Source organism: Microcaecilia unicolor, chromosome 4 (assembly GCF_901765095.1).
Source record: "Microcaecilia unicolor chromosome 4, aMicUni1.1, whole genome shotgun sequence".
Taxonomy (NCBI): domain Eukaryota; kingdom Metazoa; phylum Chordata; class Amphibia; order Gymnophiona; family Siphonopidae; genus Microcaecilia; species Microcaecilia unicolor.
In genome coordinates, this window is record NC_044034.1 from 275,571,650 (window position 1) to 275,595,842 (window position 24,193).

At 42.2% G+C, this 24,193-nt stretch overlaps 1 protein-coding gene across 5 annotated transcripts in view; it reads right to left on the reverse strand.

Moving 5' to 3' along the window:
- OFD1 (OFD1 centriole and centriolar satellite protein) overlaps positions 1-24,193 on the reverse strand; it is a 136,260-nt gene that overhangs the window by 91,427 nt on the left and 20,640 nt on the right. For all 5 annotated transcript variants that reach the window (XM_030201583.1, XM_030201582.1, XM_030201581.1 and 2 more), the window contains exons 9-12: positions 20,506-20,612; positions 11,106-11,225; positions 8,070-8,143; positions 1,544-1,635 (exon numbers count right to left, since the gene is read on the reverse strand). In XM_030201583.1, coding sequence (XP_030057443.1) covers positions 1,544-1,635; positions 8,070-8,143; positions 11,106-11,225; positions 20,506-20,612 — 393 coding nt within the window. The remainder of the gene's footprint in view (positions 1-1,543; positions 1,636-8,069; positions 8,144-11,105; positions 11,226-20,505; positions 20,613-24,193) is intronic.

Sequence of the window (24,193 nt, forward strand, 5' to 3'; positions counted from 1 at the left end):
TAAGAATGTAAAAAGAATTGAAGTGGTGCAAAGAAAAGCTACGAGAATGGTATGGGATTTGCGTTACAAGACGTATGAGAGACTTTCTGAACTAAACATGTATACTCTGGAGGAAAGGAGAAGCAGGGGTGATATGATACAGACGTTCAAATATTTGAAAGGTATTAATCCGCAAACGAACCTTTTCCGGAGATGGGAAGGTGGTAGAACGAGAGGACATGAAATGAGATTGAAGGGGGGCAGACTCAAGAAAATTGTTAGGAAGTATTTTTTCACGGAGAAAGTAGTGGATGCTTGGAATGCTATCCAGCGGGAGGTGGTGGAAATGAAAACGGTAACAGAATTCAAACATGCGTGGGATAAGCATAAAGGAATCCTGTGCAGAAGGAATGGATCCTCAGGAGCTTAAGTCAAGATCGGGAGGCGGGGCTGGTGGTTGGGAGGCGGGGATAGTGCTGGGCAGACTTATACGGTCTGTGCCAGAGCCGGTGGTTGGGAGGCGGGGCTGGTGGTTGGGAGGCGGGGATAGTGCTGGGCAGACTTATACGGTCTGTGCCAGAGCCGGTGGTTGGGAGGCAGGGCTGGTGGTTGGAAGGCGGGGATAGTGCTGGGCAGACTTATACGGTCTGTGCCAGAGCCGGTGGTTGGGAGGCGGGGCTGGTGGTTGGGAGGCGGGGATAGTGCTGGGCAGACTTATACGGTCTGTGCCCTGAAGAACACAGGTACAAATCAAAGTAGGGTATACACAAAAATTAGCACATATGAGTTATCTTGTTGGGCAGACTGGATGGACCGTGCAGGTCTTTTTCTGCCATCATCTACTATGTTACTATGTATATATGTATCAAGCTCTGTTATGGCTGTAACATGCGATAACAACCTATGAAAGCAAAGGACCCCAGAGTAATGAAAGGCTGCAGCATACACTTTCTTGATGTACATCTTCACATGGCAAGCTGCCTTGTGTTACTGTATAGTTATGCATACATTTTGTGGTGCTACAGAAATGTTTAATAGTAGTAGCAGTAGTTATCACACAGTGCACATTCCACTGCAATTTTATAACTGGGCAGCCAAAACACACTCATTTTATAAAGAACAGAAGGCACCTACTTTCCATTATGAAATACTAGCGTTAAGTGGCCAAAAATGTGCCTCAATTTAAAATGTGATCACTTACATCAATCCTAGAACTTGCAAAACGTAGGTGCAGTCATTTACATGCATCAGTTATCATATCCTATAACTAACATGCATATTTGCTCACATAGCCCATGTCTATGTGCATGCCTACAGTGATAGTACACAACATACATACTTTTATGCAGGTCAGGATTTTATAATAGGCATTTATACACGTAAGCACCTACTTATATGCATAAATTATCAAAATTCCACTATTTAGGAATGTTTTGGGGCCTAAAACTAGGCAGCTCCTTGTAAAATTATCCCCAGTCTGGCCAGTAGCAAAGGATGTAGAGAGCCGACATGAACAGGATAGAAAAAGTCTGTATAACGATAGCTGCTAAAAATTCTCAGTCACCTCAAGCTCCTCCACACGGGATACTGCTTTGTGAATTTCCTCCTTTTTTGAGTCAATCACTGATGCCTCTTCACGGAGACGAATGGCCTCCTCTGATAGGAAAAAAAAAGGCAGCAATATGAATCTAAATAAGTATTAAACTGAAGACAAGACCCTCAATGCACAGAACTACAACACAATCACATTTCCTTGGTAATGTTATACAAAGTACAAAAGAAAAATTAATTGCAGTTACAGAACACACCATAAAGTCTGTACAGAAGAAATTACTATATTGTCTTTCCTATTTTTTAACCCCCTCTACAAGGCTAATTTATTAGGTGAACCTACAGGCTCTAGCTGGCGAGGGATGGAATGGAAAGCTAACCAGACTGAATTCTTCAGAGTTATCTGTGAGACAGCAGGAGTCATCCCCAGATAGAGATCAACCGAATTTTGGTTTCAGAGTCAAAAATGGCTCATAATTGGTATTCAGCCTACTTTCGGTACTGGCCGAAAATACTGGTGCATTTTTGGCTAAAACTTAAACTGTGCTGTCCACCCAGCCTCCCTCCCTTTTCCCCCTCTACCCTGGCCTACCATTTTGTTGGTGGTGTAGTGACTAGCAAGAACAGGAGTGATCCCCACTTGCTCCTGCCCATGCCAACAACTCAGTCAAAATGGCTGCTGGATCCTCCACCCCCCCCCCCAAACACAACATGCTGTTAACACACACATTAGCATGTGCTAACTGCCATGCCATCACAGTAACACCTAGTGCACTTGTGCGGAATAAGTTAACATGTGCTAATCCACATATTAACTGTTCAGTGCACTTTGGTAAATAGGTCTCAATGTGTTTGATTCACCTCACTTCCTTTTAATTATATTAATGATATTGCCAATAGTACAACAATTTTTAGAATCCTATATAATAAAATTCACCCTCAACGTTCTGAGGACACTGACGTCACTGTCAGTTCCTGCAGGCACTTCCTTCCAGTTCGAAGGGTTCGTGGTGGTGAAGCCACCGAAAACACTGTGTCTGGGCCCCATCCTCGTGTCAAACGTGATGACGTCAAGGGCATCAAAGAGTGAGGGCGAAGCAATGACACTCCAGGAAACGCCATCGACAAGGGCGCAACGCTCACACTCCCTTTCCGATTGGCTATGACTGCCTCCTGCCGCTCCCTGGCCTGCCCTCCCTCTCTCCCCTCCAACTTCCAGCCCCGCCCTTGGACCGCTCTCCAAAGTCGCTGGCGCCGCTGGTCATCACCCCGCCCTCAGCCCTCCCTCACTCACCCTCCTCCCCGATGTTCACTGCCCACATGCTCTGGCCGCTCAGCGACCCGTACTCTCCGCCCGGCTACAGGTCCCACCTACAACCACTCGAACGCGGTGCAAGCGCCACCGCCTCAGTTCCCACGTCAAGCCTCCCAACCATGGATCTTAGTAAACCCTTCTTCCTCCTGCTAGCCCTTCCCCTTTCTCCCCGACCTCCTCCATCAGGGTTGCGAAGGAGGTGCAGCACCGGCTTATGCGGAAAGGCGAGGGAAATAAAGGCAGCCAATCACGAGCGCCGAATGGGAGGTGTGTGCGAGCCGACACCGTCTGCTGGGAGCGTTGTTTCCGGTACCTGTGTGGACACAAACAAGGGTGTGCGACTCAGTAACTGATGCACCGACAGCTGTTGTCCTTGCTTCGCGGGAGATAGCACCAGTTGCCTCTTCGGCAGGCAGTGGCTATTCCCCGCTCCCGCACGACGTAAGGCTGCTCTCAACTTTTTCTGTCGGAGGGAGGGGAGACAATTGAGCGCAGCGTGAACAAATCTAACAAAGAAACCTTATAGTTCTCCAGATTGCACGTGTCGGGACTCCCTGGCACCCTTTCTGTGAGCGACGCTTCGCTGTGGTACGGTCACATGGTTGCACATCTGCCAGAAACTTTCCAGGATCCCCATTGTGGGGGGAGGGGGGAAGGGAGACGGGGGGGGGAAGGGAGGAACAGGACGGGGGGGGGGGGGGGCAAACGGGAAGATTAGGGGTGGGGGAAGGGAGAACGGTAGGAAAACACACTCTCTCTCACACTCGCTGTGTCCCACATACCCACTCGCACATACTCATTCTGAAACACACACACTCACTCACAGATACAGAAGCACCCACTCTCAATCCCTCTCTGACACACAATCCCACAGTCACACTCTCTCTCTCACACAGTCAATATCACACACACACTCACTCAAACATACACACTACAAGGAAAACCTGGCTAGCGCCCGTTTCATTTCTTTCAGAAACGGGCCTTTTTTACTAGTATATATATATATCTATGCTAAAAAAAACCCCTCTCACAATAGCTTCCCCACCCCATCACACAAACTGTGATCATTATAAATGTGATATGATCAAACAGCCCTCTGCTCATTTTCCTTGTACAATGAATTTTATATTTCTAACATTAAAAGTTTGTACACAAACCTGTATTTTTCATCTTATAAGATAAAATCTTGCACATAAATTTTGAGGATTTTTTTTGTGTGCGCAACTTTAAAACTGCACAAGTTTTTACCACAGTTTAATGTGGGGTAAAACAATAAATAAATAAATAAATAACAGCCCAAAATTTTGAGAAAGATTCTGTGGGACATCTATCCAATATTTGTAACGCCAAATATCTTACATATGGAGTCAGTGACAGAAGAATTTTGAATGCATCTCCCAGGCTCTAATAACTCCTCTTTATGAGGGTAATTTTATAAAGGTTTTTCTATGTATAAAACTTATTTTACAAGCAGAAAAGGCTTTTATGAAATTGCATATCCTTATCTGCACGTAAAAGCAGGCACCGAGAGAGTGCATGCCCACTTGTGTGTGATCTATACATAGGCATTTTTATGAACCTTAGGGACAAAATATATCCAAGGTGTCTTAGGATTTTTATTCATCAGGAAAAACACCTCATTTTGTGCAATCATATTATTGTCCTTGTGATTTGGTTTATATAGGACGCTCATTGCGCCCTATTAAACATAAGTTGGTTGAACATAAATCCCGTATTAACACTAAAACTGTATCAGCTCCTATTATACAACATTGGATTGATAAAGCACATGATATAGCAGATATGCGCTGGAGAATTATTGACATTGTTATTATGGGTAGCAAGGGTGGTGATGTTTATATATTGTTAAACTATAAGGAAAAGCGCTGGATATTCACTCTTAATACATTACACCCTAAGGGTTTGAATAACCAATTAGATTGGAGCTCTCTGTTGTGATGTGTAAGCTTGTGATTGACTACAGAAATCCTTATTCTCATTGTGGGATCGTATTATAAGTGTGGTGAGAGTAAGAAGGCGTTGTCGCCATGTAAGCAGTATTCTGGTTATGGCATTCCAAAAAAGTATTTGGAATCTTAGGATTGTCTGTTTATTTTCATATTTGCAATGGACCGAACCCAGACGCAGCATTAGCGAAACATGCCGCATTTCGGCCAACGGTCCTTACATAGAAGAATTAAGTTAACTTCATAAAGCTAGCCAAGCAAAAAATTGTTTTAAATATATAACTTTTCAAGCAATTGGAAAATGAAGAATTTTTCATAAATTGTAAGACACTGGGCCAATTGTTTTGATTTTCTAAAATACCTGCAGGACCGCAAATGTATTTACTAGCACATACAGCAGGAGCAGCCAATTTACATAAATATAAGTTGAAAAATAGCGGCTTCCATGCTTTTAAAACAGGACCTGAAGTAACATGGTTTCACTAGAGGCAGGTTTTCACTGACAAATCTGAATAATTTCTTTGACTGGGTGACGAGAAAATTGGATTCAGGGAGAGCGCTAGATGTTGTGTATTTAGATTTTAGCACAGCCTTTGGCACGGTTCTGCATAGATAACTAATTAATAAATTGACTGATTGGGTTAGGAACTGGTTGAGTGGACGGCAACAAAGGGAGCGGTAAATGGAGCTCATTCTGAGAAAAGAGCAAGTTAGCAGGGGGTGCGCCGCAAGGTTCAGTTCTTAGGATGTTTTTTTAAAAATTTTTGTAAGCAATATTGAAGGGCTGTCTGGTAAGGTTTGCCTCTTTGCAGATGATACCAAAATATGCAATATGGTAGATACCCCTGATAGTGTGGATAACAAGAAGAATGACATGGAGGGGCATTTTCGAAAGAAACGTCCAAGTTGCGATTTGGAAGTCCTTGCAAAACGGCAAAATCCAGGGGCGGAGAAACCTGTATTTTCGAAACGAGATGGACATCCATCTTTTGTTTTGAAAATACCGTCAGAGACGTCCAAATCCTTACATTTGGACATCCCTAGATTTGGCCGTCCCTAGACACGGAAGTCTTTGACTTTTGGCGATTTTCAAAACCAAAGATGTCCATGTCAAAAATGTCCAAATGCAAGCCATTTGGTCGTGGAAGAAACCAGCTAGGCACTCTAGGGAGCACTGCAGTGGACTTCATAAAATGCTCCCAGGAACATAGCTCCCTTACCTTGTGTGCTGAGCCCCCTAAAACCCACTACCCACAACTGTACACCACTTCTATAGCCCTTACGGGTGAAGGGGGCACCTATATATGGGTACAGTGGGTTTATGGTGGGTTTTGGAGAGCTTGCTGTTTCCTCCACAAATGTAGCAGGTAGGGGGGGTATAGGCCTGGGTCCGCCTGTCTGAAGTGCACTGCAGTACCCACTAAAATTGCTCCTGAGACCTGCATGCGCTGTCACGGACCTGAGTATGACATCTGAGGCTGGCACGACATATTTTTAAACATGTTTTTTGAGAGTGGGAGGGGATTAGTGACCACTGGGGGAGTAACGGGAGGTCATCCCCGATTCTCTCCGGTGATCATCTGATCATTTCCGGCACCTTTTTGTGCCTTATTTGTTAAAAAAACATGTCCAGGTGAAAACGTCCAAGGACGTCCTTGTTTTTTTCGATTATGGGTCAAAGACGTCCAAGTGTTAGGCATGCCCAAGTCCCGTCTTCCCTACGCCACCGAAACACCCCCTTGAACTTTGGACGTCCTTGTGACGGACTGCAGTTGGAGATGTCCAAAATCAGGTCTCAGCTATACCGATTTGGACGTCTCTGGGAGAAGGACGTCCACCTTCTGTTTTATGTCGAAAGATGGACATCCTTCTCTTTCGAAAATGAGCCCATTAGTGAAGCTAGAGGAATAGTCTGCAATTTGGCAGCTTAGATTTAATGCTAAAAAATACAGGGTCATGCATTTGGGCTGCATAAAACCAAGGGAATGTACAGCTAAAGAGGTGAAGATCTTTTATGCATGAAAGAGGAGAGGGATTTGGGTATGATCGTATGTGATGATCTTAACGTGGCTAAACAGAAAAGGTGATAGCAAAAGCTAGAAGAATGCTTGGGTGCATAAGGAGAGGAATGGCTAGTAGGAATAAGAAGGCAATGATGCTGCTGTTTAAGACTCTAATGAGACCTCATTTAGAATATTGTGTACAATTCTGGAAACCGCACCTTCAAGAAGATATAAACAGGATGGAGTCAGTCCAGAGGTTAGCTACTAAAATGGTCGATGGTCTTCGTCATAAAGCGTATGAGGACAGACTAAAGGATCTCAGTATGTATAGTTTGGAAGAAAGGTGGAAGAGGGGAGATATGATAGAAACATTTAAATACCTAAGTAGCATAAATGCACAACAACTAAAAGGAAGCTCTGGAACGAAGGGGCATAAGATGAAGGTGAAAAGGGACAGAATCAGAAGTAAACTGAGGAAATATTTCTTCATGGAAAGGATGGTGAATTCATGAACAGCCTCCTGGTGGAAGTGGTGGAGACAAAAAAAGTATATGAATTCAAGAGAGCTTGGGACAAGTACATAGGATCTTTAAGGGAGTGATAGGGATAGTAGATAGCATGGATGGACAGATTGGATAGGCCATATAGTCTTTATCTGCCTTCATTTTTCTCTGCTTCCATGAAGGTGCTGGCATTTACATGGAAGTGGTGATGTCATTACTTCCACACGTAGCTGTCTTGTTTTACAAACCTACACAGGTAAGTGCTACCAAAGCAGTAAGGCTGCAATTTTAACTTGGTTTCATTTTGGAGTTGGAATCACACTATGTGGAATTAAGGAGAATGACTCAATCTGGTGTTGGCTGAAGCAAGCACTGTGCGTGCCTTTCCCATACACATGCATTCCGTGTAAAATGGGACATAGAAATATAGATTTTAGTCCCACCCAAGCCATGCCCCCTTGAAATCATTGTGTAGCGCAGAGCACAATGTGTAAACAGCAGCTTTCCAAAATTAGTATTTATACATGTATGTGACCAACATGAATAAATGTCATTGTGTACACATAGAAATGCTTCTAAAATAAATTGCTATGAGCATCTATGTTGTCTTCATAAAGCAAACATAAAATAGGCACCTTTTCTGGACAGCTCAGTTAGGTGTCCAATTATGAAATTATTCTCCCCTCCCCCACCCCAGAAAAAAAAACAAAAAAGGAAAAAAACAGAAGATTAAGGCACAAAACTCCCACACCTTTATTCTTTTTCTCATCTTCAGTGACCTTGCGTGTCCTTTTGACATATTCTTCTTTCAGCTCAATCTGATATCTACGAATAAAAAAGCAATTTAAACACCAGTGCAAATCAACCCAAACCTCTGAACACGAAGACCTGATTTTATAACAGGGCACATATATGAGAAGCCCAAAAAGGTGCCTATCTATAGAAGCAACATAGGCATTTATGTGCCTTTAGAAAACAGGTCCCCAGATGCAGCCCTAAGAGCACATAAATACCAACACACACATTTGCAATTGCTCTGGAGCAGGTACAAATGCCTTTATGTATTTTCTTATTTTATAAGATTCATGTGTACACTGCAAATTCACACCTCCTCCACCTAAACTATGCCTACACGTGACATATGTATTTATATAGGTATATACCATAGAGCAATTTTATAAAAGGCATTTTCTATGTGTGAAAAAAGCCTGAAATACCTTTATAAAATTATCCCCAAAGGTAATTTTATAAGCGACTCAAGCATATAGAATGTTTTAAACTGTAGCAACATGAGCAAGGGTAGGACCTGGTGCCTTGTGGGCCGATGATCAGAAGCAAACATGGGCGCTAGAGGCCAATACTGCCATATACTAGCGCCTGTGTTTGCTCCTGCCTGATGATCAGAACCAGTGAACACGTGCAATAACGCACTTGCCTGCCCTGAACGCTAATTGCATGCAAATGTATGCAAACAAGGGTCTCCCACATTCATCCCTCCTGATCAGCGGGCAGCGCGCCAAACAAGGGCGCTGCAAACCTTATGCCAGCTTGGAGCTGGCGTTAGGGTTTGCTAGCGAGGAAGGAATGAGGGACAACCAATGAAGAGGTTTGACAGGTCCGGGATTTTCTCCCAGACCTGTCAAACCTAAGCCCACCTCCAGGCCCCCCACCCCCAAAGCACAAAAACTCTGGTGGTCCACTGGGACCGCTGGCTTCCCCCCACCCCACCAAAAATGCCCTGGTGGTCCAGTGGGACTGCTATCTATCTGCCCCTCTCCATCCCCGGCGGCCTACCTCTCTGTACTGTGGTAGTAGTTGGAGAAGGGAGGAAGTAGAACTCTCTCCATCTTCTTCGGGCGCCTTCCCAAAATGGTGGCATCCTGCCCGGTGCATCCTGTGATGCGCTGGGCGGGGCTTAACCCATATTTTATGAAATGAATTATAACATTAACACAATGATACACAGTAGTGCTAGTCATGACCTTATCTACTTATTCTGAGAACACATGGAATTTTGGCCAATTGACTTCTCTGTAATACTCAATCCCCTCAGAGCTCCAGTAAACAAACTTTTTTTTTTTAAGTATACTTTTTATTTTTGTTCAGGGCCATTTTGTCAAGGGCTATTTTGTTACAAAGCTATTTTGTCAGGGCTATTGTGACAGGGTGCCATATGAGGCCACATATGCACAAAAAGGACTTTATATAATGACTCCTGAAGGGTGTAAATGCCCAATATAGTGACCCGTGCTGGATCATGCCACTGAAATTACATCCTCCTTGTCCCCTCTTATCATTGCCATAAAACAGTCCCAACAAGAGGTATGACATGAGATGACATGCTTTTGTATGCCACTTGTGCATTGGCAAGTATGTTTGATATTTTTCAGCATTCTCTTACATAAGTACATAAGTATTGCCATACTGGGAAAGACCAAAGGTCCATCAAGCCCAGCATCCTGTTTCCAACAGTAGCCAATCCAGGTCACAAATACCTGGCAAGATCCCAAAGAAGTACAAACATTCTATACTTACCCTTACATATCTACTGTTTCACTAGCCATTAATGACTGACTTTATCCTGTTATACTGCAGAGACTGAATAAGCAAACAAACCCTCACACCAAATTCCCACTTAATTCCTTTTCAAGCTAAAACCATTCCTAAGTTAATTCACTCTCGCTTCTTTCTTAATCACGATGCCTTCTCTAGCTATTCCTGGTATTGTTAGCAGGGAATATTTTAAGACTTCCACTGTATAGCAAGTGAGTCATTCCAGCTTTCACAAAGAGTTTATATCAGTCCCACCTGAATAGATAAAAAGCCTCTGGTTATTCCTTTCCACAGTATAAATCAGCAGTGACTAATTAGGCTGGAAGTAAAAGCTGGAGAGACTCAAACTGTTAAAAAAATAGGTGTCTTAAAACTCTGCCTGATAATTAATGGTAGTAGGGAAACTGGAGGAGCCCTCTTTTAAAAGCTTCACCCTCCCCCCCCCCCCCCCCCCCCCCCCCCGGCTCTGCATGTTGTATAACACAAAAACATACAAATATTACTTATAGCATATTTGATGCCAGTGTTACCCATGACAATTTATGAACAAATGTGACACAGAAAAAGAATAACATACAGCATTACACCAATTGCTCATGTACAAACTTTTACTAACATAAGCAGGTTCTTCCCGAACGCTAAGGCCATTTTTACAGTAGCCCTAAAATGGCCAATTTTCTAATTTTTATATTAGTGGCCATGCACTAATGTTGCCATTGGCACGCATCTGTTTTTAAAAATTATCGTCCGAGCACTTACCGCCACCCATTTTGCAGGCGGTAAGGTCTCACATGGTATTTCTGCACTAAGTGGTTAGCGTGCACTAATGTAGATGTGATGCTTAGCACAGGAACATTCACTTTCCATCCCCTAATATGCCCCCTCAGAAAAAAAACCCCAAAATAAATATTTTTTTAGCACGTGATTAGAGCGTGATATTTGGCAGCTATCACAGGACACTCAAGCACATCCTGCAGTATACAATTTTAACCTGCGTTAGGCGTACATCAGTGCGCAACGCAGCTTAGTAAAAGGGACCCTTAGCCTGTAATCCCTTGGTGAGCAGGGACCAGAATGTAACTTGCCTTGAGCTACTACTGAAAAGGTTGTGAGCTAACTCCAAAAAAATAAAATAACCCAGTGAAAAAATCAACCCACATTAAGTGAGAAGAGCTTGAAATCAGAGGCTGAAATGCTAAACAAAACCATAATAGTCCCAATTAAAATAGCATACTTTAGCAGTTCATTCTTTAGCTTTTGGTCGTACGTATCTTCAATGTTCCTCACTGCTAGCTCTCGGCATCTCAGAGCCTCTTCTATGCTTTTGTTCTTCTCCTCCTGAAGCTTCTGAGAGCTGCAATAACCCAAGAAACACTGTACTTAGTTTAAGCCATGAGGCAGACTTTCCAAGCAGCGTACTACCTGTAGACAAGCATACTGTTTAAGGGCTCGTATTCAGAAAAACACCGATTAGCCAAGACAGCTGGCTATCATTTGGCTAGTGCAAGTCTTAAAGATGTATTACGCTATCTGAAGCGTTCCAACTGGGCGACGTGGAGGATGTCACCTACATGTGAGAATTTCGGCCTGCTTGTCCTTGGAGAAATACATATACACATGTATATACTTACATCTACTTCAGAGCAGGTATAAATCTCTGCAGCAGCATTTGTGTTCTTTTGGGGATAGCTGTGGAAGTTTATTTTACAGGCACTTGCTGATACTTGTCTGCATGAAATACGCTTAACATAGGGGCTTTTTCGTTAAAGTTTTTCTTAGGTGCCTGGTATAGAGCAGTGTTTCCCAAGGCCGGTCCTGGAGTACCCCTTGCCAGTCAGGTTTTCAGGATATCCACCGTGAATATGCGTGAACTTGATTTGCATGCACTGCCTCAATTATATTCAAATCTCTTTCATGTATATTCAATGTGGGTATCCTAAAACCTGACTGGCAAGGGGTACTCCAGGACCGGACTTGGAAAACACTGATATAGAACAACCCCATAGAGCAGGTTATAAATTTATCCTCTATGGCAGGGGTTCTCAACCCAGTCCTCGGGACATACCTAGCCAGTCTGATTTTCAGGAGACCCACAATGAATATACATGAGCTATATTTGCATGCATTGTCTTCATTATATGCAAATCTATCTCATGCAGATTCATTGAGGATACCCTGAAAACCAGACTGGCTAGGTATGTCCCGAGGATTGGGTTGAGAACCCCTCCCATAGAAGATAAATTTATAACAGAGCACCATGGGTAAGCGCTATTACATAAAGATAAGTGAGCACCTATTTGTCTTTATAAAAATGTGCAGTAGACATGATCACTTACACCTACCTGTTCAAGAAGTGGTGTAAATGAAGGTATGTACTTTTTCCATGTATGTGTGTAAAGTACTTTATGATTTACACCATTACTTGCTAACCCTACCATGCTCCATCCAAACTCCATCTTGTTCATACCCACTGGCAAAGGGCATACCATCATATCATGGTGCCTACTTTTACGCCAATTGGTATTTTATAAGAGGTCATTTACATGCCTATCTGGTCACAAGTCTGTGGGAATGACTTTATAAAATTACCAATCCAAAAAAACAAAACAAAAAACTTATACTGGGAAACAGAGGGAAAAATAATCCAAATCAATTAACCACCCAAATAGTTTAGGTAGTTTATTGAGTTACATTAATTACCTCCTTAATGTCTATCTCCATGGAAATACTACATCAATGTGATCACCATAGGTGCTAGATTTACAGATATTGTGGGTGTTTCCCTCCATGCCCCTGTGGTCACAGGAGATGGCAGGAAGAAAACATTTGTAGCTCTCTGTTACTGCTCCTGCTTCTCCATTTAGTCTATTTGCCAGCTAAGGAATGCATGACCTGTCAGCTGTAGGGTGAGAAGAGAACAGTAGCAGTGCAGGACTAACAGGTTTCTTCCTGCCTTGGTCTACTATGCAGATGTGCTGATAGAGGTATTGGAAAAGGGAATGAGGATATAAAAGAGGAGCGGGTGACGGAAGAAGGGCTGAGAGAGGAGCAGAAGATCTTTGTCCCCTTTCTCCCTTTTTTCTTGTTCCCCCCTCCCTCCCCTCTCCCTTCACCCCCCCCCCCCTTTTTTGGTGTTCACTTTCCTTTTTCTTTCTTTCTTTCTTTCTTTTTTCCCCTTTTTTCTCTTCTATTCACCTGCCACTTTTCTCTCGTTTCCCCCTTCTTCTCTTTCCCCTTCCCCCTTTTTTCTCCCTCCCCCTTTCTTATTTTTTATCTGTATTTTTTTCATCATTTTTTTCATTTACATTTTTTATTATCATTTTTTATTTTTCAGTTTTTTTCTTCTTGAAAATATTTATCGTATTTGGTGAGCTTATTTTTCATATAGCTATGTTTGTTTATTTTCCTTTAGTAATATATGGTCAGCATGGTTACAGACAAGGGACTATCTCTCCTGGATATTACTCTATCCATATGCTTTACTCTGCATGCTAGTACTTATTCACTTATTGATGTATTCAAAATTCAGTAATAAGGTTATTTCATGGAATTTCAGCATCTTATGAGAACAAATGCAAACCAGAATATATATTGCTTTCACAATGCGTATTGTTTTTTTCATTGTTTTTTCATAATGCATACTATCTTAGTATGTACATTATTTCACTTATATATTGTTTATTTATATGTATTTTAGCGTATGTATTTCTTTGCAACATTAGTACTTTAATAAGATTTTTTATGCATTTATCTTATACATATTTTTTAATTTTTATTTATATATGTATGTTTTTTATAGACTCCTGTTGCAGGCCTGACGGCCGAAACACAACAGTTGTGTCGAGTCTTTTTTAACAAATAAATAAGCATTTCCAAGATCATTGTCTCCAAGATTTGTTTTTCCGTGGTCAAACATCAGACTCTGGGAGATGACATGAAGAACTGAGGGAGAGAGGATGGAGGGAGGGAATGATAGTGGAGCAATGGGAGAGGCAGAAGGGTAAGGAGAGGCTATGAGGGGAAGAGGGGCTGAGGGAAGGGACGTCAGCTGTGACAAGAGAAAGTTAAGAGAAGGAAATGCAAGTTTAAAAAGAGGTGACATGGGCTGTGGTAAGAAAAGTGAGGGAAGAGTTGTTTGAAGGGGATTTAAAAGAGAGAGAGAGAGAAAGAGAGAGGTGAAGAGGAGTGGGAGATGAGATGTAAGGGACTGGACGCAGAGGGGTATAACTAGGGGAGATAAACAGAGAATAGGGTTGTGAGAAGAGAAAGAACTGTGATGATGGGAAAGTGCATGAAGAAGTGAGGAAAGGGATGGAAGTAGCAATAGTGAAACTAGGAGATAAGAGAAGGAAGCAAACTGTAAAGAGTCAGCCTGCATAAAGAAAGACACACAAAGCTGTGACCCTAACTGTGCTGCCAGAGCTCAGGTCATGCATCTGGCAAAGCATCTCCTGTGAATTCTGCAGGTAGGGGGCTGCCACTGCTCTGGAATCCATGGGGATGGGAAAATAAGAAAGTGATATAGTGGAAAGTAATATAGTTTCGCCACTAGGTTTCACAGTAGATTTTACAACAAAGAAAATGAAATATACATCTGTATCACTAAGCGGTGGCCTACTAGGGAGAGAAGAACAGCAGCACTAAGTGGTGAGGGGGTAGTGGTAGGAAAATAACATGCAAAGCATGTCACATGGAATTATTTCTAATCCGTGTGTGTGTGTCTGTGCGTGTGCACTGCACACGTGTGCATTTATAGTGTGCATGTGTATACATTTGTGCACATGTATACATCTTTGGTTTTTTGGTTTGCTTGTTCTTTTTTTTTTTTTTTTTTTTTTTTTAGAATTTTGCAAATTATAATCAAGAAAATAAGATCCATAACAAATGAAACTTTCAATTAAAGAATTGCAGGAAAAAAGTAAAAATTAACGCCTGTGTTTACAAAAGCGTGTTATAGGTGCATTAGTGTTTTTAACATGTGTTAAACACTAATGTGCCTATGGGAATATATTGGCACGTTAGTAACACACCTTAACTTTAAAGGCGCATTAAAAATGCTAACACACCTTAGTAAACATACCCCTAAATACCACATTATGGAATACTAACCTAAATGTACAGAATGAGAGAAAATACAATATTTATAGGATTTATATATTATGAAATTAAACACTCCCTCTCCCTTACCCAACTTCTCAAAAATAAAGACATTAAGGATATATTATTTGTTCATAGGGAAAGCCTCTAACTGACAAGGATCATTATAAATGTAATTAGCCTGTTGATAGGAAATTAAACATCTACAAGGAACACATAAAAAGAATGTAGCTCCAATAGCTAAACCTCTAGGTTTTAACTGAAGAAATTGCCTTCCTCTCAGTTGGGTAGCTCTAGAAACATGAGAAAAAATAATAACGGATGCCTCTGGCAATTTAAAAATCATCATGTAATCTCTCTTATTTCAATTTCAGGAGAGATCAAATCTGCAGGATGATTACTCTGCTAAAGCCTATCCAGCAAAGCTAAAGACAATTCTAGAAACAGGAGGATACAGCAAGGAACAAATTGTGATGAAACTGGGATTTTTTTTCAAAATGCTGCCAGATAAGACGCTAGCTATTAAAAATGATGAGAAGAAGAAAGAAGGCTTCAAAGCTGCCAAAGATAAGCTGATTTTACTTTTCTGTATGAATGTGTAAGGAAATCATAAGCAGAAACCACTCTAAATCAGAAAATCAGCACATCCTCGCTGTTTCCAGGGCCGTGCCGATGCGGTAAGCGGGGTAAGCACCGCAGGAGGGCGCCCACCTCTGGAGGGCGCCGCCGCGGTGCTTACCCTCGCCCCGCGCCGCCGAGGCCTTTAAATCTTTTACTTGCAGTCGCAGCAGCGTCTGTGAAAGCGGAGCGCTGCCGACGTCTCCCTTCCCTTCGCGCTGTTGGTTCCCTCAGTGTCCCGCCTTCTTCTGACGAGAAGAAGGCGGGACATTGAGGGAACCAACAGCGCGAAGGGAAGGGAGACGTCGGCAGCGCTCCGCTTTCACAGACGCTGCTGCGACTGCAAGTAAAAGATTTAAAGGCCCCCAGGGCGCGCCACAATCATCTTCACGGGGGGGGGGGCGCACGCCAACTGTTCATCTGTGGGGGGGGGGGCGCCAACTGTTCGTCTGCGGGGGGGCGGCACAGACCCTTGGCACGGGCCTGGCTGTTTCTACTATGTCAGTTTTAAGACATAACCATTCATATATGCTAACCCGCACAACTCGTGGATGACAAGAGACATTATTAAGAACTGGTTCTTTTAACGATTTTGAGCCAACTGTAAGAAAATATTTGCAGACTACGAAGCTTGACGAGAAAGCCATCGTGTTGCTGTATAATTGTCCAGCATATCCCCCAGCAAAAGAATTAATCACCCAAGATGGAAAAATCAAAGTGGAATATCTACTTAAAAACACCGTGTTGCTCATTCAACCACTTGTTCAAGGAGTAATTGTCGTATTCAAGACATACTACAGACGAGAGTTGTTGACATGTATGCTTGGCAGTGATATTTCCATCCCTGATTATCTTCGTTCAGTCACCATCTGGCTAGGAAGGACAGCTTGGAGAGATGTTAAGGCAACAACAAATCAGAGACTGAAAGGAAGTGTGCTTAGGGTGTGACAAGGGATTGAATATCTGGATTTATGCGGCAAGCTCTCTCTTATGCGGTAAAGTGATATTCAGCACTTAACCGCATAAGCAACACCACAAAAGATAGGACTGACTTATGTGGCCCAATTTAACCACTAAACTTATGCAGTTAAGTGCTGAATATAGGCATTTAACCACATAAGTACCGACTCTGCTCCTGGGCCACCAACAAAATAGCCGGCTTTAAGTTTAGTGATCTTTGATTATACAAAACCACACATGCTTCAAGCTTCACCTATCTAGGCTCACAACTTTGGAACACACTATCTAATGAACTAAGAACCATGACCAACTACTCTAAATTCTGGAAACACCTAAACACCCTTTTCTTTAAAAACTACTTCCACTTAAACGATCACGCGCATCAGTCAATCCTAACCAACTACCCAAATGCCACATTCAACTAAGCCTCATCCTAAAAACATGACCGTTATCTGATATATGGCCAATAAAAGTTAATCTATTATTCATCAATCTGCTCCTTTCAACACCAATGGCACTCAACATAATCTTACATAGCTGAACTCATCTAACATGTTCTCAAATTTAGAGTACTCACTACATAAGATACACTATATTCAAGTACAAAATGTATTTCCACGCCTTTATTTGTAAGCCACGCTGAAACAACTAACTTTTATAACGTGGGGTATAAATGACACAATAAAATAAATAAATAAAAATTCAGCAGGACTAACCAGTTAAGTATCACTAAATATAAGATGATATCCCCGAATAGCCATTTCTGGCCAGATAAATCGCTTTGAATAACGACCCCATCATACTGCAAATGTTGGCTTTTAAATCTGTCATGAGGCACGCACAAGAGCCAGCTTGAAAGGGCAGGTACAATGCTGATAACACCACCCCTATCAAGCCAGAACATCCAGCTCTTCTCACCCCTCCCCTCCATTATGGAAGTCTGCTAAACAGAAAGAACCTTACTACTACTACTATTTAGCATTTCTATAGCGCTACAAGGCATGCGCAGCGCTGCACAAACATAGAAGAAAGACAGTCCCTGCTCAAAGAGCTTACAACCTTCCCTCCAATGGTGACCCCCTAAACATCTACTTTTACACTCGTGATGCTTCCCCCCCTCACCAAATAGTAAGAACCCTTGAGAAGCTTGAACCCTAAAAGTAGTACCTTGAGATTTTGAACCTGGGGCTGCAATGAGTGGGGCGGTGGAGGTCTGGGGAGCTAGATGTTCAGGGGTCCCATTGGGAAGGGTTTCGAGGTCAGATTATGTGGTGGGGAGGGGAAGGATTAATGCTGTCAGAAGCAATGATTTTATATGCTGCTCCCACACACAACTGGGGGAAGAGCAGGACACTTTTTCCCCCTACATGCAGCTTTGTAATACTGCCACTCTCGCTGGATGTGATGGGAACTCCATGTGTAGTCCTGCATGTCCTTAACTGTATTTTATTCATAGTTGGGAGAGCCGTTGTAAAATACAGGGGGACTGCGCACATCTCGACCTGCACGTTTCAATTCCTATCTCCGTGATTTATGTAAAATTGGGCTTTAAAGGAGTGTTTTGGGGTTTTTTTTTTTAAACTTAAAAAAGTCTTTATTACACAATGAGGAACAATATCAATCCATAAAGAAACAGTAACAACGATACAAATATGCAATAATAAACTGCTTGAAAATGGAATTTTTACCAAAAAAATGTCTGACCACAATGTTGTATTTAGAAACAGTGGATAGAGCAAGCTTCCCAAACCTGTCCTGGAGACCCCATAACCAGTCAACTTTTCAGAATGCATGAAAAGTTTTCAGATACTGAGCCTTCAGCGTATACAAATTAAATCCATGCATATTCATTGAGGATATCTTGAAAATCTAGCTGGCTAGGGGGTTCAAAAAACAGGTCTGGAAAATCCTGGGATAGAGGCAGTAATGGGATGAGAGAGTAGAGTCTAAGCACAGAGGTACATATCAGTGGGAGATGGGAGATAGGAGGCCAAAGGAAGAGCAAGTTTTACATCTTTTCAGAAAATATTGAAATAATTAATGCTACATTTAACTAATTTATATTTAGTGGCAATGTCCAAAGATTGATGAATTGCATTAATCACTCTGAAAGGTATTTAATTTTTTGTAACATGTTACTTTTAAAGTAATAATGTTCGCAAACTGAGTTTCAGCTAGCTGTAGCATTGCAGGGTATGCTGCTCTCCATCGCCCTCTGCCGGCCCAGCTGCTCAACATCTGGCCCGTAAGAAAGCAATTCAGCATATAAAAATTTGGGGAACTAAACATGGACAGGAAGAAAAGCCTCTAAAAACATCATAAGCACCAGTCAACAAATTATAACTTTATCCAAATTTATGGAAAAATAAGACAGAACATGTTTTCCCTCTTTCTAGTGCAAATTGGTGTTGCTTTCAGCTAGGTCCTGGGGCAATAGGAAATATGGAATATATTAGATAAGAACATAAGAATTGCCATACTGGGTCAGTGGTCCATCTAGCCCCGTATCTTGCTTCCAGCAGTGGCCAATCCCCAGGTCACAAGTACTTGGCAGAACCCCAAATAGTGCTTCAACTGGGCAGCCAAGACTAAATATCTCCTACAGATAAACTAATTAGCAGTAACAAATATTTCTTCATTTATTTCACAAATAATTTTTTTTTAATTTTTTATCTTATTTAATCTTTAACTGTAGAAAACCAAGTTTAGATCAGAGGCATCTTATAACCATTGCACCGGCTATGAGATCTCTTATGACCCATGGTCATTTCAGGTCTGCAGCACTTTTGAATCTCATAATCATCTGCCTCTGAAACTAACACATTTTACTATGTATAAAATACGTCTTTATTGTGCTTTAAACACCATCAACTGACATAGAGAGAACTTCTTTTCTACGTCAGTTAAGTACTGGGGTCACTAGTGGCTGATGGTGTTTTTTAAGGCACAATAAAGACTTCTTTTGTACATAGCAAAAAGTGTTAGTTTCAGAGCAGATGATTCAAAAATGTTGCAGATCTGAAATTGCTGTGGGTTATAAGAGATCTCATAGACGATGCAATGGTTATATGATGCCTCTGATCGAAACTTGGTTTTCTACAATTAAAGATTAAATAAGATAAGAAATAAAAACTAAAAACAATTTTAGCTGTGAAATATATGAAGAAATATTTGTTACTGCTAAATCTGTAGGAGATATTTAGTCTTGGTTGCCCAGTTGAAGCACTCCTTTTCTTTGTTTTGATGATATCTTTTAAGGAGTACTTTCATTTCCCTTGTTTTTGCAGAAACCCAAATAGTGGCAACATTCTATGCTACCAATCCCAGGACAAGCAGTGACTTCCCTATGTCTGTTTCAATAGCAGACTATGGACTTTTCCTCCAGGAACTTGTTCAAACCTTTTTTTAAACCCAGATACACTAACTGCCATTAATACATCCTCCGGCAAAGAGTTCCAGAGCTTAACTATTCATTGAGAGAAAAAATATTTCCTCATATTTGTTTTAAAAGTATTTCCATGTACCTTCTGTGAGTGTCCCCCAGTCTTTGCATTTTTTGAAAGAGAAAAATTGATTCACTTCTACTCGTTCTACACCACTCAGGATTTTGTGGCCCTCAATCATATTTCCCCTCAGCCGTCACTTATCTGACAATGGGTCAGCCCTGGTTATGTTGGATAATCGAGACTGTACTGTACATTTAACGAAATCAAGTGGGCAGCTTCAATATTGGATATGAAACATCTCGGAACTTGACTGGTTACTTAAATAAATGTTTCTAGAGAAAGGTTTCAAAATTCACAACTATATTAAATTGTGCAGCTCAACAGTTTTAGAAAACCATAAAACCAAAGAAATGCACTTATGCTTAGTCATCTATGGATGTTAAATTAAAGAAAAGGAAAATCATTGCATATGTTAAATGAAAAGATGAATATTAATGACTGAACTTGACCTACAGTTCAAAAGCTTCAATCCTTTGCTTCAGCTCCATCTCTCTGCTCCTCACCATTTCAATATCTTTTAGCAAACCCTGTCTTTGGGAATATGTCTCCTTTGCTTCGATCTGTAAGAGAAATATACTTATTTATACCACATTCATCTACATGCGACACATTGCCAACTTGCGCACGCAGCTTAATTGATTAACAAGCCAATCGGCACCGATAATTGGCCAATAACAATTATCGGCACTAATTAGAATTTACACGCACAACTTTCTAAATGTGTTCTGTACAGTGGTGCACGTAAATTCTAATGTGCAATCTCAAAAGGGGGCATGTCCATGTGAGGGGCAAGGGCAGGTTGTGGGTGTTCCTAAAAATTACACACACTGTTATAGAATATATCCGATCCACGCCTAAGTTTAGTGTGTGCATTTACACCAGGTTTTAGTTGGCGTATAGGACCGCAACTTTAGGCGAGGTTTATAAAATACTGCTAAGCATGTTTTTTTTTTCAGAGATAATTTGTTTGGCGACATGTATAGAATTCCACCCCCCCCCCCCCCCACCAAGGGGGCAACTGTATAAGTGGACACCTCCTTGTAGGCAGGGATGTGCTGGTAAATTTTTAACAGGCTCTCTCTCTGGGCATAGCTAGTCCTGCAATTTGGGGGCGGCGGGGGGGGGGGGGGGGCATGCATGAGAAGTCCCAGTCTGCTGCTCAGAGCTGGAAAAAAGGAGCTGGAAGTGGTGGCAGTCTATTTACTTGGCTGGTGGGGCTCAGCATCCCTGCCAGCAAAGTAAAAAAGAATTCAGAAGGAGACCTGAGTGCACATTTTGGGAGCCAGTTGTTAAAGTAGCCACGGGGGGGGGGGGGGGGGGGGGGGGGGGGGGGCTTCTTTAACAATCGGCTCCCATTTAACAAATGGCTCTCGCGAGCCCATGAGAGCCTGCTCTAGCACATAACTGCTTGTAGGCATCCTGATACCACATAGTAACAGCATAAGGGCACATTATTAAATAGCACAGCCAGGTTACTGGCATTTAACACATGCTATGTGCACGCATACGTGTGTGTACGTCGGTATGCTGGTCATTAACGCATATTCTTGGTTCCTACATGTTGATGCCCTCGTTTCAGAGCTGCCCTCTATGTGGACAATTATATCAACTTTTTTTTAATGGAAATAAAGACCTCTTATAAAGTTATTCCGTGTTACACATGCGCGTTTTAGCAAACATCCATATAGCCATGTTTGTAGGTGTAGTTTGGGCAGGTCACAGCATAGCACGCATGTAGTTTATAAAATATGCACACAGTTTACTCACATACACTCCTGCTCTTCAGAGAGCCCAAAATTATACGGCTGCATTTTAGACACGATTTGACAAGTTTTGTAAAGTCACAGAGGCACTTGTACTTCCAACTTAGGCGACTCTTGAAAGAGGTCATTTATAAGGGACATCAGTGTGTGGAACTGCACTTTACGTACTCATGCAGCCTAAATTTACACAATATATGAACAATGACTCCAGGAGGTAGAGAATAGGCAGGACAAGGGTGAAACCAGCACTTATGCTTAGAGTTTAGAAAATATGTACATATGTGCCTATTCTTTCCATCACAAACATGCACATAACTACAACTGTCTCAGAGCAGGTACAAACATGTGTGCCTACTTTCTCTAAGCTAGTTATATAAAGACATATAGGTGTATATGTTGTCTTTATAAAACAGGCTCGATGCATGTCGCTATCCCACACGCCTAGAGATCCGAAACCAAAACCCAAGTATATTCTGTAACAATGCACGTAACTTAAATGGCTTAACAAGTCAATCAGTGTTGTTAACAGCACTTAGCAAGCAATAATGAGCACTAATTGGCAATAATTAGAATTTACACGCATAACTCCCTAAACGTACTCTGTAACGCACTGCACATAAATGTTAATGTGAGAGGTCAAAAAAGGGCGTGTTACCGGTGGGGAAATGGATGTTTCAAAATTTCTTTTATTTATTTAGAGCATTTATATCCCACATATTCCCACCCATGGGCAGGCTCAATGTGGCTTACATCAGTTTAAAAAGGCGTACAGCAGTGTAAAAAGGCTTACATGAATCTAGTAACAAACAATCAGATACATTTAGGTTGAAGTAGTTGGTGAGTAATGACAGAGGGGAAGAAAAGAGAAAGGTGCAAAAGAGTACAATATGTCCATATAACAGTAACATTTCAGGAGTCACTAATGCAATGCGGGACTTTAGCGTAAGCTTTTCTAAATAAGGTGGTCTTCAGTGATATTCTGAAGGTCAGTTGATCGTAATTAGCTTTTACTGATTTTGGTAAACTATTCCACAATCGAGCACTAATATAGGGAAAGGTAGATGAATAACTGTTTTTATACTTGAGGCCGGTACATGTGGGGGTAGTGGAGATTTAAATATGAACGAGAAGATTTACACAAATTATTATAGAACTAGTAAAAAAGGCCCATTCCTGACACAAATGAAACAGGCGCTAGCAAGGTTTTCCTCGGAGTGTGTATGTTTGAGAGAGTGTGTGTGAGAGTGACTGTTTGAGAGAGAGAGAGAGAGAGAGAGAGAGAGAGTGAATGTGCGTGTGTGACAGAGAGAGAGTGAGACTGGGTGCGAGTGTGTCTGTGAGAGAGAGAGAGAGAGTGTGTGTGTGAGAGCATGAGACTGTGTGCCAGGGCCCCCCCCTCCCTCACAGTTCCAGGGTCCCCCCTCCCTCCCTCTGAGTTCCAGGGTCGTCCTCCCCTCCCTCCCTCTGAGTTCCACGGTTGTTGTCCCCCTGCCTCCCTCCCTGCCTCCCTCCGAGTTTCAGGGTCCCCTCCTTCCCCTGCATTATGCTCTCTCCCCTGCATTCATCCATATGCAGGCAACGTCCTCTGTGCCCTGCCCCCTCCATCCATCCATGTGCAGCATCTCTCCCCTGCTCCCTCCACCTCCCTCCGAGTTCCAGGCCCCTCTCCCTCCCTCCCCCCTCCGAGTTCCAGTGTCCCCCTCCCTCCCTCCCACTTCCAGGGTCCCCCTCCCTCTGTCCCTCCGTCCCTTCCTCCCAGTTCCAGGGTCCCATGGAACTGGGAGGGAGGGGGGACGGAGAACGTTGGAGGAGTGACGTCAGCAGGTGGTTACAATCCCAGTAACACACATTGGAACGTTGGGAGGAGAAAATTGGAAGAGTAATGTCAGCAGGCGGTTACGATCCCAGTGAGACACATTGGAATGTTGGAGGAGCAAATTATTATATTATATATGGCCCTCTGAGACTAAATCTATGCGATGGGATTTACGCCATTTCATTGATGAAAATGGAGGTACACAGTTTTAGGCACTAGGATATCAACTAAATGTATTCTGTCTTTTCCTGGGTCCATCTTTGATAAAGCTAAAGTTCTCTCTCTTTGGTTTCTGGAAATTTAGATCAATATATTTATCTGAACCCTGATGCAGGCATTTTGTGCCGAAACAGACAGTGTCGGGTCAAAGACTAAAGGACCAGTGTTTATCTCAACCTTGAAAGCCCTTGGTGCTGTTTTTCTGTTGCCTTTGTACAGTGTGCTTTGACCCTCTCTGTGTTGCTGTATAAACTACATGTGTCACTTGGCGAACCCAGTTGCACAAACTTACACCTACCACTGACATGGCTAGGAAGCCACACCTAAACATGAGCACATCAAT